Below are 16,151 nucleotides of genomic sequence, written 5' to 3'. Positions count from 1 at the left end.
CCCGCGCGCCGCCCCCTGCTGTTCCCGGAGCAGCAAGATGGCGGACACAATGAGGAGGAGCCGCCTCTCCGCGGCCTGAGCGGGCCGAGCCGAGCCGGAGGGCGCCGCCCGCCCCGGCCCGCCGCCCCTCCCCGCCCGCTGCTGATCCCCGCCGCCCCGCGAGGCCCTGCCCGACTGTTCCCGCCGCCGCCCGGAGCCCCGCCCGGCTCCCCTCAGCGCCGCCGCCGCCCTCGGCGCGGCCCGGCCCGGCGGCGGGATGAAGCTGACGGACAACGTGCTGCGGAGCTTCCGCGTGGCCAAGGTCTTCCGCGAGAACTCGGACAAGATCAACTGCTTCGACTTCAGCCCCAACGGCGAGACCGTCATCTCCAGCAGCGACGACGACTCCATCGTTCTCTACGACTGCCAGGAGGGCAAGTGAGTGGCGGGGACCCGGCCAGGCCCGCTCCTCCGCCACGCCGGGACAGGGGGGTGCCTGCCTTCGGGGGGGCTGGGGGAGTTTCTGGGGCAGAGTGGCGCTGTGAGGGCCGCCGGTTTGGCTGCTGCCCGTTGCGGCGTTGGGGGAGAAGCTGTGCCCGGCTCCGCACCGGTGCGTCTGCGCTGAGGAGGTGGCAGGTCTGGCTGGTAAGCTTTAGCTTTTCTTTTGTTATTTTTTAGTGTAGGTTCGTAAGTGGAACTGCAGTGACGTTTGACGCGGGGGTGGGGGGGGAATTATAAACGGTTAAAGTGGGGCGCAGAGGTGGGAGCAGCATGGTTTTGTCAGCACTACTGGTGTCTCTGCTTGTTATCTCTGGTAGGTTGGAGCCAGCGATGAGGCTGCAGCCAGCGATGGTAATTTCCCAAGTGTGAGAGAGTTCACTGCTGTGAGAAGTAAATAGTTGTGAAGCTTAAGGGGTTTCCAGGCCTCGGGATTGTTACAGATATGCAAACGGACTTCTCCAGCTTCTCTGGGCTTAAGTATCGCTAATTAAAATAGAAGAAATTGCTGTGAGCAATGTACAGATGTGCTTTTTTAAATAACCTAATTTGAGTGTAACGTCTTGGATAAATGCTTTAAGCCAGAAGGTGAACATGGTATGGTGTGGTGTGTGTTTACTATAACTTTTAAAACTTGATGGTGTTTTCCTTAAAACCTAGTTCCTAAGTGGTGTCTGGGAACGTTGCAGATAAAGGTGGTCCTCTGTGCTTTAAAGCCTTCTCTCTAGTTGCGTTTTTAACTGTAAAACACAGTTAAAATACACGTGTGATTTATGTGTCTTCAAACGTTGTCTTAATTTATATTTAATCAGTCAAGGTGTTTATTGATTTATGTTACTTAATGAATCAAGCTGTGTGTGTTTCTCACTGGACAGAGTTGCCCAGTTTATCTTTCTTTTTTCATTGATCACACGATGCTTGTCCTGTTTTACTGATAAAACCCCAGAAATCTGCACAGCACTTGAGATATGGTGCTCGTTCAGAGGATAAAAGTGTGCAAATAAGACCACCGTAACACTTGCAGTTGATGTCTTGGAACGTACGCAAAAGGCATTTGTATTCTGTGGGAGCTGGAACGAATTGAGCCAAATGATGTCATTATTCCATTAAAATCTTTCTCAGTTGGTACGAGTATGCACTTGGCTGCTTTAAATTCTTTTAGATTTTAAGTTTTAATTCTCATGTGCTTCTTGGTGTAGAGATGTAATTCTGAGGTGATTTTTTTTTTTTTTGTGAAGTCAAGACTAGAGAGCATCACATACATACAGAAAGTGAAAGAAAAACGAGCATGTGTATTGTAGGAGAGAAAATAAAAAGGACAGGGTAACACAGGAATGAAAAAGAAATGGCTTGGGAGTACCAGGAGGTAGATGTGTCAGTGTTGTGTATATTTTCTAGTAAACCAGGTACTCCTAATCCTCCTGCTTTTTCAAGCAGACCCAAGGCATCATACTTGCTGTGTTTGAAAGATTGCATCCTGCATATTCTCTTAATTTTGTAGAGCACTTCTTATATGTTGCTTTACACTTACATTTAGTTTGCTTGCTTTGCATGTTAAAGTTGTTGGTGTTCCCCATCTGACAGAGTGAACTCTTATTTGAAGTTATTTAATTTTTATTTGTGTAAGAACAGGTAGCTTTATATGTATGGTGTCTGCCATGGATTGTATTCTAGATCCTAATTATATACAATAGTAGAAGGGCTGAGTGATGTTAATGCAGATGGTATTGATTGCTCTTCCCCTTTCAAACTTGTAAAGAATAGTTTGATGGGTTGGGAGGCATCTGATCCTTTCATCCCGATCTCCATCTAGTCCTGATGTATGCTTTACAGTCAGAGGGTTTGCTTTAATTAAGTTAAATGTAGAAGATCGATGGTTGTCTACTGCAGTGCTACAGAGCAATGAGAGTAGTTTCATCAAGGTAACCCCTGTTTCAGGATGCATTTCTCTAGTGGTTATAAAATTAACTTGGAAGTGTCTCATGTGCTATCAATTGACTTAAAAGTGTAACTGTGATTTTTAGAGGTACCTAGGGAGGCAAGACACACTTTTTCTCTCACCTGGAAAGTTTTAGCTGTGAATTACTTTGTCACTAGAGATTCATGTGGAGATGAAAAATCAAATCTGTGAATGATCGTTGTTGTGACGTGGTGGAATTTGGCAGTTTCAGGCCTATAGTGGTGTGTTGGGTTTTTTTGTGTTTTTTTTTCTTAAACCACTGTTTCAAGGGCCCGGAACTCTCACCTGCTTGTATATGTCATTGCTAATGAATATAATGGCCAGGAGGAAATGTCCTGCTTGATGGGTTTCAGTATAAGAAACCCTACTTCATCAAACGGCCTGAATGTTAAAACTTTTCCCCATGTAAAAGTGGCAAAATTTGTTGGTTCCCCCCCCCGTTAATGAGCAGTTCTGGTAGAATTAAAATGCACCTATGTTTGGTTATACTTCAGGTACACCCTCACCTAGCTTGCTTTGTTTTGCCATACCAAAATGAGCCATACAGCTACAAGAGTTGTTACCAGTGCGACCAAGCCCCATCTCAGTGAACTTCAGTTTCTAAAAGTGTCAGGACAGTTTAAACAGTGATGTGTAGCCAAGGGCTGACAGGACAAGATTGCCTCCTGAAACAGAAATTCCCTTACGTATATTCTGAGCTTAGGCAACAAGCTTGAAAAATTTGTCCTGCTTCTTCATGAGCATCCAGTAATTTTGGATCTGACATTCCACTTCTGTTTCAAAATGTGTATACAACTAAATTGTTACTATTATTTTTTTAACCCATTCTGCATCATTAAATACTTCCACAATAGGCTGGCTCAAAAGCATAACCAAGAGGCTTACCTGTGTCTGTTGGGGCTTAAGAATGAAGTCTGAAAACTTCTAGAATGGAGCTGTGTGTTGGGATGTACAGCAGTCCTTGAGGCTGGGAACAGGAGGCTTGTGGCTGCAAATTTGTAACCATGGTGTGATATAATGGTGGTCTAGCAAAGCTTTATCTTGTATTTTAGTATATATCAATTGTGTATTATTTATACAAATAAAGAGGTGATGGATCTGGACTCCTGCTTAGCCGTGGTGTTTGCTAGACATATCAGTGACCCTGGTTTTGGATGATGGTTTTACCTGCAGTGGTAGTGATTTAAACGAAGGCACAGATACTATTACAAACCTCACCTGTGTTTTGTTTTATGTTTTCATGGAGCACAAGTCTTGTGAGGAGCGGCTGAGGGAACTGGGGTTGTTTAGACTGGAGAAAAGGAGGCTGAGGGGTGACCTTATCCATCTCTACAACTACCTGAAAGGAGGTTGTAGTGAGGTGGGTACTGGTCTCTTCTGTCACATAACTTGTGATAGGACGAGAGGAAATGGCCTCAAGCTGCGCCGGGGGAGGTTTAGATTGGATATTAGAAAACATGTCTTTACTGAAGGGGTTGTCGGGCATTGGAACAGGCTGCCCAGGGAAGTGGTGGAGTCGCCATCCCTGGAGGTGTTCAAAAAATGTGTAGAGGTGGCACTTCAGGACATGGTTTAGTGGCCATGGTGGTGTTGGATTGACGGTTGGACTTGATCTTAAAGGTCTTTTCCAACCTAAACGATTCCATGGTTCTGTGATTCTGTAGCAGATTTGACTGTGATCTCATAAAGCATTTTTCTTTGATATTGCTTGACTTGCAAGTGGCCTGGATGAATTAACCTTAAACTTGGAATTATGTTTAGTGATTGTGATTTGTTTAAAAAAATATGTGAAACTTAGTTCTCTTGTTTGTGTCTTTAAATAGTTGATTGGGAACAGGTGCTCTCTCTTGTGTGAAGTGAGATGCTTCTGCTTGTATCAGCTTACATGAAAACTTCGCCTTTCTTAAAATGCAGAATTACTTTCTTTCCTCCTTTGTGGTAAATGTGCTTTTGTCCATCTGTTAATCTTTATTGTCTCTGTGTATATTCTTTGGTCTGTATTCATTTATTCTGAATAGAGCTTGTAAGCGTTAAACTGGTCATAGATAAGGAAGAGCCAGACTAGGCGTGAGAGTCTTAGTATGTTTTGAAGTTGGTGGGGTATTTTTGTTGTGGGGTTTTTTTTCCCCCCAATTTGGTCAATAGCATAGCTGAGGTAACTACAGAGTGCAGTATGGGGAAGTATATCAGGCATAATCTTAGAGAATTTTGGTGTCTAAAACTACATTTGATGTGTTGTTTTCAGTTTGTAGCGTGTTTGCATCTGAAAATTGATTTAAAAATCTACTGGAGGAATTGAGGAAGAATCTGTTGAGATTTGGTCTAAGTGGTACGGCTGGTGTATGAGTTTTAATTACACTTGCTGTATTGCCTTTCAGTTAGTGGAAGCTTGTCCCCAGCAAGTTCGTTTGAAGTCAAAGCCCTATGGCTTCTGCTGTTTGAGAATTAATCTTTAAGAACGAATGTCTATTTGTTCTGGTATGAAAAGCCTTGAACTTGTGCTCTTGTTTGGGTGTGTCCATTTGAGGCTAATGAAAACAAGGAAAAAGTTGACCATTTTAGAAATACCTTGTCTGTGGGTGTAGTCTGATAAACTTCTTTTGGCAGCAGTATTGGTTTAAACCGCTCCTGCTGTTTGTTTCCATTCCCATGCTATTGTCTTTGGTTTGTGTTGGTAAAATATTTTGTGGGCCTGTGTAATAACCAGAGTTATGAATTTCTGGATTAAAAATAACTCCTGGAAGAGGCTGTATTATTTCTGGTGTTAATTGGTGCCCCTGCTGGTTGACTGCCCAGCTTTGAAACCTCTGTGCTACCTCAGCTGAGGAAGAAAGGGGAAGGAGGGTGGTGAAGACCTTGCACTGCTTAAACAGGCGTTGCTGCTGCTGCAAGATATGCCTATTAACCAGCTACTTCTAAGTTTACTTTGCACTTCAAATTTCTAGTACTGCAGTACATCACTTGCTTACCAGACCCCTAAAAATCCAGTTCTGTATGTTGTCTTCACTCTCACTGGAATGTCTTTAATTCTGCAAATGTTATATTTGAGTTTCATGCTTTAATTAAGATTGGATATGAGTATAATTCTCCAGTAGTTTGAGAGTCCCTGTGATACCATTGCTTTTATAGACAACTGTTATATATATGTGTTTGTGTTAATACCGAGAAGCCCTATTCTGAATGAGACACCCTGTTCTGGATTTTGAAGTAACAGAACAAAAAGGCAAATTATTCTCAATCTAAAATAAGCAGCAGATTAATTAGAGATTTGGATGGGCAAGGGAGTGACGAGGCAGTGCTGCTTGACATTAAAGGCTTGTTATGCTAGCTCCTCGTATTCTTTTTACAGTAGACATCACGGGAAAAAGAATTTTTCGAGGAGACAATTAAGTGCATTTTGCAGCTGTTACAGGGAACTCCTCAAGCCTAGGGGTGGTCTTGGAGAAAGCACCAAGGTGCTTGTTTGAAAATCAAATACAAAAGCTTTTCTTTCTTTGTATAAAAACATCTGACTACTTGAAACAATCTTGTAATATCTCAATGAAAACAGGCCTTGTTAATGTGGTGAGTTTCAGTTTGAGCTTTTTGTTGCAGTGAGTGCAATTTTTTCTGCTTCCTTCTGACAGACCAAAGAGAACGCTGTACAGTAAGAAGTATGGAGTGGACCTCATCAGGTACACACATGCTGCCAACACTGTTGTGTACAGCTCCAATAAAATAGACGGTAAGTGATCCACTGGAGTTGAGCATATTTAATCTCCTTACACTTAAAACTACATGTCTGGATAAATAGCTCTAAAGAGCTGGGAAAAAATTATAGCAACTTTTTAGTGATAAACATGCTGTCAGAGATAGGGGAATGACTGTTCGGCTCTAATGCACAACTTGGTGATATTCCCTCAAGTATGCTGACGTGAGTTTTGTTCACTGCTGCAACAACCAATACAACAATAACATTATTAGTGTGATAAAAGCTGGGTTCTTGATTCTGCTGTTCACTTTGCTGTTTGATACCAATGCTGTCAGTCAGCGTCTGGGCCTTAATTTCTTACACGTGAAATGAGGTAGAAGGAGCATGTGGCCAGAAGGTGGGCTAAATGCCATAGCTCTGTCTGGTACACACACAAGTCAACTGCAAAGGAAGGGAATGTTTTTCCATTCTCTATATGCAGCAAGGAGGGCAGGAAGTTCAGGTAACTCAGCAGATAACCAGCCAAGCCTGGAGGAGGTCACAGAACTCTTCTGAGATTAGCTTTGCTTCTGTTAATCTGTTTTTTCCATGTAATGGACAGAGCACCCATTTTCATGCCATTTCTCCACAGTCAGTGTCTGTGATAGCTACACTCTGTAAATCAGTGACATTGAAGGGCTTCTAGAGCTTCGTGGCAGGCTCTCTATTAATGTATTTGAGTTTAATTTAAAATTCAAATATAAGAACTGGCACAGATAGGTACGTTAGCTGTTTCCAACCTTAGGAAGAATTAGTGTTCGTTTCAAATTTTGTCTCAGTTTTGTTTGTTGTAGTCAGTGTCTGAGAGTTTTTTTCAGTGAACAAGTCTCTTAGCACAGCACTTTATAAATGGGTTTTAACATTGTATTTGTAAACTCATAATTTCTGGAATAGTGGTTTTGGTTTGGTTTTTCCTTTGCAGAGATGGAGCTTGACAGTAGAGATACTGGTGCCTTTTGTGTGTGCTAGGTTACTTAAGGAATTTAAAAGAGTATGAATTTAGAGCAGATGGAAGTTAAGAGTTAGGAAGTCGGCTTAAACTAGAACAAGCTGGGCCTGAAACTAGAGGAGCAAGGAAGTTTCCAACGGAATTGGATTTAATGGTATAAAAGGATTAAAAGTGTGATGGAAAGCACTTGTCTTTTTAGTCTGTTTCACAGCCTACTTATTTTTTTTTTTATTATTATTATTATTACTTTCTTATGTCATGTTTCTGACTTGGCTGTTATTTAATTTACGGTTAATTAACAATTTAATGAAGCATTTTTAATGCCATTTTGAGTTGTGAGGTTTTGTTTATAAGCACTAGTAAGCCTTTGAGGAACCAAAACTTAAGAGCCTTCATCCTGCAGGGTAGTGTTATGATAAATACTTGATTAGAAGAAAAGAAAAAGATAGAATGTGAAAGTATGTGTTGCTGTTCTTAACCGTAAGCCTAATAAAACCAGCATTGTGTTGTCTGTAGGGGTCCAGATACTCTGTAGTCCCTAATGCATGCAGTCTTGGGCAAGGTGCATTGTATTTAACCTGTTACGCAGTTACCGGGAGGGAAAATTAACCCAGGAACATGGGTTAACAAACCCAGGAGTGCTGGTGCTTGCTCCCAAGCATTTTATGTGTTGGAATTGCTACCAATCCACTTCTGAAGATTTCTTCAAGACCTTTGAACTTAGTTCCTCTTGCCTGATTCCAGGCTGAGGTAGTAGTTTGTACAGTTTGAGGGTCTATGATACCACCCGGTACAGGAGATAACTGTACAGGCCACTGCCTTGCCTGGGACAGAGCACTGCCAACAAAAAGGATCGCAAAGGATCACAGTTCCCCAGTGCTTTCTCTTTAGCAAAGGAAGATGAAATTCTTCATGGATACTTTGGAAATCAGGTAATGACAGCTCTTGCAGGAAAAACTAGAGGTGCGTCATAACAGCATGCTTGAAGCATATTGGTTCTAGCCATGATGGGATGTGACACTGGTGGTGGGGATTTCTGTTTTGGATAGTCAGCCCAGGTCACTTAGAGGCTTTCAGAATGGTGTGTCACCAGCATCATGTTTCCAACTTGATCAGTCAGCTTTAGTTTTCTTGTCAAATATTGGAGGGAGGTCTAGAACTCTCATCTCAGCCTGATGTGAAACCTCAGGGAAAAATGGTAACTTGATCATTTTTTCCCAGAAGCTAAATTTTGCTGAATGAGCCTTTCAAAAAGCTGCGAACACAGTAGCCCTATGAGTGTTAAAATGCTCTATGCATATTGCGTCCTGTTGGCTCTTGTTCTTCTGAGTCAAAAGTAAAAATGTCCTTTTCCCTCAGTTTATCTTTGGAGCCTCAGCCAGCAGGACATGTTACAGCAGTATGGAATCTTTTGGCACTGTATGGTGCAGGTGCATAATGCCAATCTCTTCCATCCAGCAACAGCTTAAACTAGTGTCCTCTAACTAGTGTGAGAAGGGTTTTTGCTGATGCTGCTTTCAGATACCAGAGGTTTAACTTGTGCTCTTCACGTTTCATCACTCAGATGGATCTGCACTTAAAGATTAAAAAGTGGCTTCTGTGCCTTAATAATTGCTTCCTCTTAAAAGGATTTCTTTTAATCTTGGGAGGAAGTCTCAACAGCATCTTCCAAAATTCTGGGCTACTCTTGGTATGTTCATCTATACTCAGAATAAAATTAGCACTTGAGAAATGTTGTGGTGCTGCAGTGATTTATTCAATATATTTTTAAGATTGCTTTAAGTGGGCTAAGCTTTAGATTACTCCTCTGTCCTCCTCTTAAAGCTTAGCTGCTCTAAGTGCAGAGAATGTGTGAAGCTGCTGATTGTCAGATTAAAAAAAAGAGAGATTTGCTACTTTTTAATGGTCTTGTCCTGGCTTTGAAGTTCATGTTTTTATCTTCTCTTTGGCTAAATGCTAGAATTTGCACATTTCCTATGCTTATTGTTTAGCTGGAGACTTATTTGCTGACATGTATGTAGGTAAGACAGCAAGATTCATGCTGTATAGCAAAAAAAAGTGGTAGTATCAACTTTGTAAATTTGATACTCTCAATTTTGCGAGAATGATGGAATAAAACCTACTTGTACTTAAATTTTAGCAACTTTGAAATTAACTTGCATAAATCACATGACAGTTTGACTTCAAGTTGTAATATGACTTCATACTGTGGGAAGTATCTTTTCCTGGTGCATGACTTCCAGTTCTGCCTTGGAAACCAAGTTATTTTATGTTGGTTTCTAACTTGATTCTGTTTCAAAGTCTGACTTGAAATCAAATGACCAGACTTACTCACTGCGGCAAGATTGCTGTTGCTGTGGGGAGCAAGTTTACCGCATGACCACTTTTAGATAACATTGGGTTCATGGTATAATAAAGCTTATGATTTGTTTATGTTTTCAGATACAATCCGATACCTCTCCCTGCATGACAACAAATACATTCGGTATTTTCCGGGGCATACAAAAAGGTAAGGTGTGGCTTGGACACAGTACAGGAGAAATTGAAGTAATGATTGTAAATGAGCTTGAGTTATGTTACACTCGATTCACTCTGGTTTTCGCTTTGTAGAACTGTTAATGGCAATTACGAACTTGTACACAGCTGTTGGGGTAGGCGTTGCTCCATTCACTTCTTTTGTGTGTCTCTGATGCATGTGGTCTTCTGTGTTGCAGAGTGGTTGCTCTTTCAATGTCTCCAGTGGATGATACATTTATTTCTGGATCCCTTGATAAAACTATTCGACTTTGGGATCTCCGTTCTCCAAATTGTCAGGTAGGATATCAAATTCATGTGCATAGTGTGTTGCATTTTCAGTTAGAAGGATGAAAAATGGATGTGTGCTTGTTATAAAACAAAACCACTGCCAGAAATGTATGCTGCTGATTTAGTGTTGACACCTTCCTGGAATGCTGAAGGAGCCTCGATTGCAAATCTCTGTGAAATATGTATGTTGCATTGTGTAACAACACTTGCTTTCAGCTATGTCTCTGCTGGAGAGGCGCTGGGAAGAGCAAGAAGTAACACCCAGAGTTGAAACAAGAGTGGTGTCATCACCTTGTTCATCAGGTTGCTACCCCATGCAGAGAGTGTTCTCTTAGCTGGCATCTCTCTTGGGTTGGGAATGCATCTTATCTGAGTGTTTATGGTGTGTGTTTAAAATTGATGCCTTGATGCAATTAAATTTGATGAAGAAGCTGATGATCTAAAGTAACACAGCAGCTACATGGTCTACCCCCTCCTTGCATCACCTTTATTGTTCATCAGACCTGTTTGTGAGCAAATTTAACTTTCTAGCAAGGCAAAACCCTGTTTGTCTTTATTTATTTATTTTGCTGGAATACTTTACTTTTTTAGTGGAAGCAGGCTTTGTGTAGGCTGAGAAAAGTACCAGAGCTGGCAGCAGGGGCAGGAATGAAAGATTAAGAGTAGTATCTCCACCTTTTATTTGTGATGAGCTGTTTTGTCCCTATATCTGGACACGTAGTGTTCTCTCATATTTTCCCATCTCACTGGGACCCTCTTGCTTATGAGAGAGGGCTATTTACTTAGTCCAGATGGTGTAACTGTAAATGCAAAAGGAAGAAAAGGTTACATTTCTTAAAAAATGGTTTTATCTGTCTTAAAACCAAGCTTTTTCTGACAAGAAATGTTAATTTTGCCTTTCTCCAGGAATATGCCTTTAATGCCAATGTGTAAGTTTCCCTTGGGATGAATCTCAATCTCAAAGTCGCTACAGATGACATAGGGTTGTAAATTCAGTAGTAATTCTGAGATTTATGCTAGTGCCTGAAGTTGTAAGAATGGTAAAACTAGGACTTGTAACTGGAAGCTGCATCCAGCAAAGGTTGGGAAACAGGTTGAGAAATGCTACTTGTAATTTTCAGTTTGTCCATGAGATGGCAGCCGTAGTGCCTAGAAATATTACTGGGAAACCCTGAACATTGGCTAGCTTACTGAGCGAGCTAGCCTTCAGAGAGCACAGGGAAAACTGACATAAATTGGAAGGAAGAGAGAAGTAGTAAAATCTCTAGACTGCTCTAGAGAAGAATGGTATTTCAGAAATGCAGAAACTTCTTAAATGTATTGTTGATTTAATCAAAGATGTATTCTTATTTATGTGCATACAGTTACATAAAGACATCTGGCTAACACGCACAGACCTGCCAGTCAGGATACAGTGGATGACAGCTCAAATGAGGTCTTGATTTGTTGTAATGTAAACTTTGTCATTGCAGCAAACTGGAAGCTCTGTATGATGACCTGAAGTAGTCAGAGTTGCTTTTGAGAAGCTGAGTTCTGAACCTTTGTAAAACCTCAATATTTACAATTGAAATTCAGTTGTTCTGCCCGTAGGCTGCTGTCCTGCTCATAGCAGGCTCAAAGGGTGGTGGTAGAAATGTGAGCATCAGTTTTGCAAAATAATTTGGACTTCTTCATTTTCTAGGGTTTAATGCATCTCCAGGGGAAGCCCGTGTGTTCTTTTGACCCAGAAGGGTTGATTTTTGCTGCTGGAGTAAATTCTGAAATGGTGAAGCTTTACGATCTCCGTTCTTTTGACAAGGTGACCTACCCTAACTTCACTTCTTACACTTTTTAGCTTGCAAGAAGTAGTCTAAACTCAGTGCTCAGAGGCTGGATTTCTTTACTCCAGCTTACTATCTGGGGTGCCTACTTGGCACCTAGACAGTTTTCAGTAAGTACACATCTCACAGACAGAAAAGGATATGTGCTGTCACCAAATCCCAAAATCCACTCTTGAACCAGTGTTAAAGTTTACTTCTGCTAACTCTAACCTGTTCCAAACTCCCATTTAGGCTTTTTGTTGTTGTTGGGTTTTGGTGTTTTGCGGTTTTTTTTCTTGCTGCTTATTCTGGAAGAACACTGGCAAAGGTGGAGCCAGGATTGTCAGAAGGTAACTGGGTGGCCAGCTGAACTGGCTAAGCACTGAGCATAGTTAGTTCCATGGTTTTCAAAAGTCAGATGACAATAATACTGTCTCAAGCTCTTTCTCTAAATTCAGTTAGCAGCCCTGTTTGAAAACTTCATTGTACCTTAAATTAATTTCTGCTGTTGAATGTGGTAGAGTATGGGACTCTCTGTTGTTGAAATGCCCTACTGTGGCTCTTTTTTGCTATGGAAATTGTGGATTCATACTTCTTTGAAACTTACACTTGCAGTGACATGTTTTTGCCATGACACTTTCCTTTGGTATCTTAGGACTAAAGATTTTCTTTTGAAAAACCTTAAACTTTTTCCTGAGCTAAGGTTAAAAGCAGACTCTTATTAGCAGCAATGCACAGAGTCTACATCTTATTTCCCTTTTTGTTTTTTCTTTCAAGGGCCCATTTGCTACCTTTAAGATGCAGTATGATAGAACATGTGAGTGGACAGGCCTGAAGTTCAGTAATGATGGCAAACTCATCCTCATATCGACTAATGGAGGGTTCATTCGACTGATTGATGCCTTTAAAGGAGCTATCCTGCATACATTTGGGGTGAGCATGTTGCCCGTGTTACCTGCTTGAAAGTTGGTGTTAGTTTTGGGAGCACGTGCCCTTTGGTTGTGAGATTACTGTGGACACACTCTCTACTACATACTCTCCTGTTTTGTGCCATAGGGTTATAACAATAGTAAGGCTGTCACACTGGAGGCATCATTCACACCAGACTCTCAGTTCATCATGATAGGTAAGATAATTATTCTTGGAAAGAATTTCAGTGCTCTGAAATTAGGTGTATTATGTAGGACTAAAGTTGTGTCTGTTGGGAAGCAAAATGTATTTAAATAATACAACGCAGCTGTAAGCTTTCTTTGCATTGACAATTTTCTGTTTTGCTAGTTTACTCAGCATTTTCTAGACTGAAATATAAATGAGCCTGCAAGACTTTTATTTTTTCCTTTATATATGAATGCTAGTCCAGAAAAGAAACCAGCAAACTGTTGTAATGTGCGGAGACCTGTCACATAATTTATGTCAATGATCCTCACCCTGTGGCTGGATGTGCTCATGTGCTGCCTCAAAGTGTTTTGGGGCTGTATGTTGTGACCTGCCCTCCATTGCCTGATGAGCAAGGCACCTGTCTGTGCTTGGGTGATTGGTCTTGTAGCCTGGTGTGTTTGTACAGCTCTCAGGGACATTCCTGCACTGGTGATGTGCTGGGGCAGCTGCATTTTGTTTGTGTGGCTCTTGTAAACCCCCATGTCTGTGGAACAAGCTCTGCTTAAGCCTTGATAGAAGCAGCAGGCATCAGCCTGATGGCTCCCAGCATATGATTCCTCTGGCCCAGGCCCCCTTCCTCACCCTCTGCAGGAGGGAGTCTTGAGTGAAGTGGGTTGCAAAAAGCAGTTGCAACTGCTGTAGAGCCTGGTGCTGCAGGTTGGGGACCCCAAGGTAAGCACTTCAGTCACTCTGCTACACTCTGCTGCCCGACAGGACCCATGAACACAAGTCAGATGCATCTGTGTGGTGCTGCCCTCTCCTAGCACTTTGGGGTTTTTTGTTCTTATTTATATGGCTGGTACATCAAATATGTTTAACTTTGTGGTAACTGGTATCCAGATCCTCATTTTTCCTGGATGAGTGATGGCCTTGGCAAAACTTTCTTTTTTGTTCTGGCTGAGAACTTCCTGATTTCAGAGAAGGGAGGTGGGGTTCTTTGTTTAGTCTGTCTCTGGAGAGCATGTTATTGCATGTATTTACCTTCCTGTTGTGCCCTTCTAATTGAAAACTATACTGGAAGAAGTTCCAAAACACTTATTTCTGTTCAGTTTTTACATATGGTTAAGTTGTAACTTGGGCTTCTTAATTTTTCTTCCCTGAAAGGCTCTATATACAGATACACAAGCAGAAGAAAATTCCTTGCATTTTTATTAGGAATCCTATTTAAAATGAGACTAAAGCAGAATTGAATTACAAAAATGTTAAGTGCCCAGCCTCAGACTTTGCAAAATGCCATTTTGAAGTAAAAAACCTGTCCTGTTATAGCAATGTGGAGAGTCAACATCTCCAGTGAAGCTTCTGGTATTTGGCATAGTGCATTGAAATCTGGTTACCTTCAATGGTAAAGGCTTTGATTTGATTCTGTGCCTACCAAGTGAAATATTTACCTCCTTCTGTGCCTGAACTGAGAACTTGTGTGAACAATGACTCTTACACTCAGCTTTTGGCCTCTCGCACATAGGTGCAAGTTGGCAAGAGTCTTTCTTCCTTAGTTGGATGGTGTCAGCTCTCCTTTTCTACTGGGTGACCATAGTTGTTAACCTCTTTGCCAGAATAGTATTGCACTGTGTTGCATAGTTGAGTCTCTGCAGTGCAAAGATATAAACCTGCTGTTTGGGTACAGGTGTGTAAACTCTAGTGATGTTTTGTAAATACTCTAGTGATAGATACTTTGAGAATTTTAAAGGTTAAGCTATGAAGATGAGGCATGCTTGTTCCTACAGTTCTCTGACAGAAAAGGTTAGGTTCTTCATTTTCTTTGCTGGCCTCTCCAATGTATCATGTGTATCTTCTTTTCCACTCCTGCCTGCAGGTTCAGAGGATGGGAAGATTCATGTTTGGAATGGGGAAAGTGGGATGAAGGTGGCTGTGCTGGATGGGAAACACACAGGTCCTATAACCTGTCTGCAATTCAATCCAAAATTCATGACTTTTGCTAGTGCATGTTCCAATATGGTAAGGAAAGTGGTTTATGTTCCTCCTAGCTCAATGAGGTGCTGACCATTTTAGAAATTAATCTGAGAAAGCTCAGTGCCACTGATGGGTAGTTCCTTGGGCTTTGGTGAGAGCCAGGCCCCTGTCTGTTATGCCTTAATTGTGCCTTACCTGGCAGGTAGATATGTGGGGCAGCACACCTGGCAAGCCAGTGTTTGAACACACACGTGAAAGCAGAGCAGTGAGTGAATGCACGTGCAGAAGTACGAGTTCTTTAGGTCACTGTACATGGTGGTATTTTCAGTTTGTTAAGACTGGCTTGCTCTGGAGAATGTGTAATGCAAACCAAACCAGCTGTGTTGGGTTGACCCTGGCTGGATGCTGGGTGCCCACCAAAGCTGCTCTATCAGCCCCATCAGCTGGACAGGGGAGAGAAAATACAATGAAAGGCTTGTGGGTCGAGATAAGGACAGGGAGAGATCACTTACTAATTACTGTCATGGGCAAAACAAACTCAACTTGGGGAAAATTAACTTAATTTATTACCAGTCAAATCAGAGTAGGGTAATAAGAAATAAAAACAAATCTTAAAACACCTTCCCCCACCACTCCCTTCTTCCCAGTCACAACTTCACTCCCGATTTTCTCTACCTCCTCCCCTCAGCGGCACGGGGAATGGGGGTTATGGTCAGTTCATCACATGTTGTCTCAGCTGCTCCTTCCTTTGCAGGGGGAGGACTCCTCACACTCTTCCCCTGCTCCAGCTTGGGGTCCCTCCCATGGGAGACAGTCCTCCATGAACTTCTCCAGCGTGGGTCCTTCCCACGGGCAGCAGTTCTTCATGAACTGCTCCAGCATGAGTCCCTTGCATGGCGTGCAGTCCTTCGGGAGCACATTGATCCAGCATGGGTCCCCCGTGGGGTCACAAGTCCAGCCAGAAAAACCTGCTCCAATGTGAGCTCCTCTCTCCATGGGGCCACAGGTCCTGCCAGGAGCCTGCTCCAGCGTGGGCTTCCCCATGAGGTCACAGCCTCCTTCGGGCACCCACCTGCTCTGGCGTGGGGTCCTCCCCGGGCTGCAGGTGGATATCTGCTCCAGTGTGGACCCCCATAGGCTGCAGGGGGACAGCCTGCCTCACCGTGGTCTTCCCCATGGCCTGCAGGGGAATCTCTGCTCCGGCACCTGGAGCACCTCCTCCCCCTCCTTCTTCACTGATCTTGGTGTCTGCAGGATTTTTTTTCTCTAACATATTCTCACTCCTCACTCTGGCTACAGTTTCTGTTGTGCAGCAACTTTTTTCTCTTCTTAAATATGTTATCGCAGAAGCACTACCACTGT

At 42.4% G+C, this 16,151-nt stretch overlaps 1 protein-coding gene across 2 annotated transcripts in view; it reads left to right on the top strand.

Annotated features, from left to right (window-relative positions):
• The first annotated feature begins 7 nt into the window (after positions 1–7).
• WDR82 (WD repeat domain 82) overlaps positions 8–16,151 on the top strand; it is a 20,090-nt gene continuing 3,946 nt past the window's right edge. For both annotated transcript variants that reach the window (XR_008233815.1, XM_052778888.1), the window contains exons 1-8: positions 8–417; positions 6,064–6,161; positions 9,559–9,625; positions 9,831–9,930; positions 11,603–11,719; positions 12,498–12,653; positions 12,777–12,846; positions 14,692–14,834. Coding sequence is in view for 1 of the 2 variants with exons in the window: in XM_052778888.1 (XP_052634848.1) it covers positions 257–417; positions 6,064–6,161; positions 9,559–9,625; positions 9,831–9,930; positions 11,603–11,719; positions 12,498–12,653; positions 12,777–12,846; positions 14,692–14,834 (912 nt within the window). In the remaining variant the exon portion in view is untranslated. The remainder of the gene's footprint in view (positions 418–6,063; positions 6,162–9,558; positions 9,626–9,830; positions 9,931–11,602; positions 11,720–12,497; positions 12,654–12,776; positions 12,847–14,691; positions 14,835–16,151) is intronic.

Source organism: Harpia harpyja, chromosome Z (assembly GCF_026419915.1).
Source record: "Harpia harpyja isolate bHarHar1 chromosome Z, bHarHar1 primary haplotype, whole genome shotgun sequence".
Classification (NCBI taxonomy): domain Eukaryota; kingdom Metazoa; phylum Chordata; class Aves; order Accipitriformes; family Accipitridae; genus Harpia; species Harpia harpyja.
Note: the sequence above shows the minus strand (reverse complement) of the source record. Positions and strands in the feature narration are given on the sequence as shown.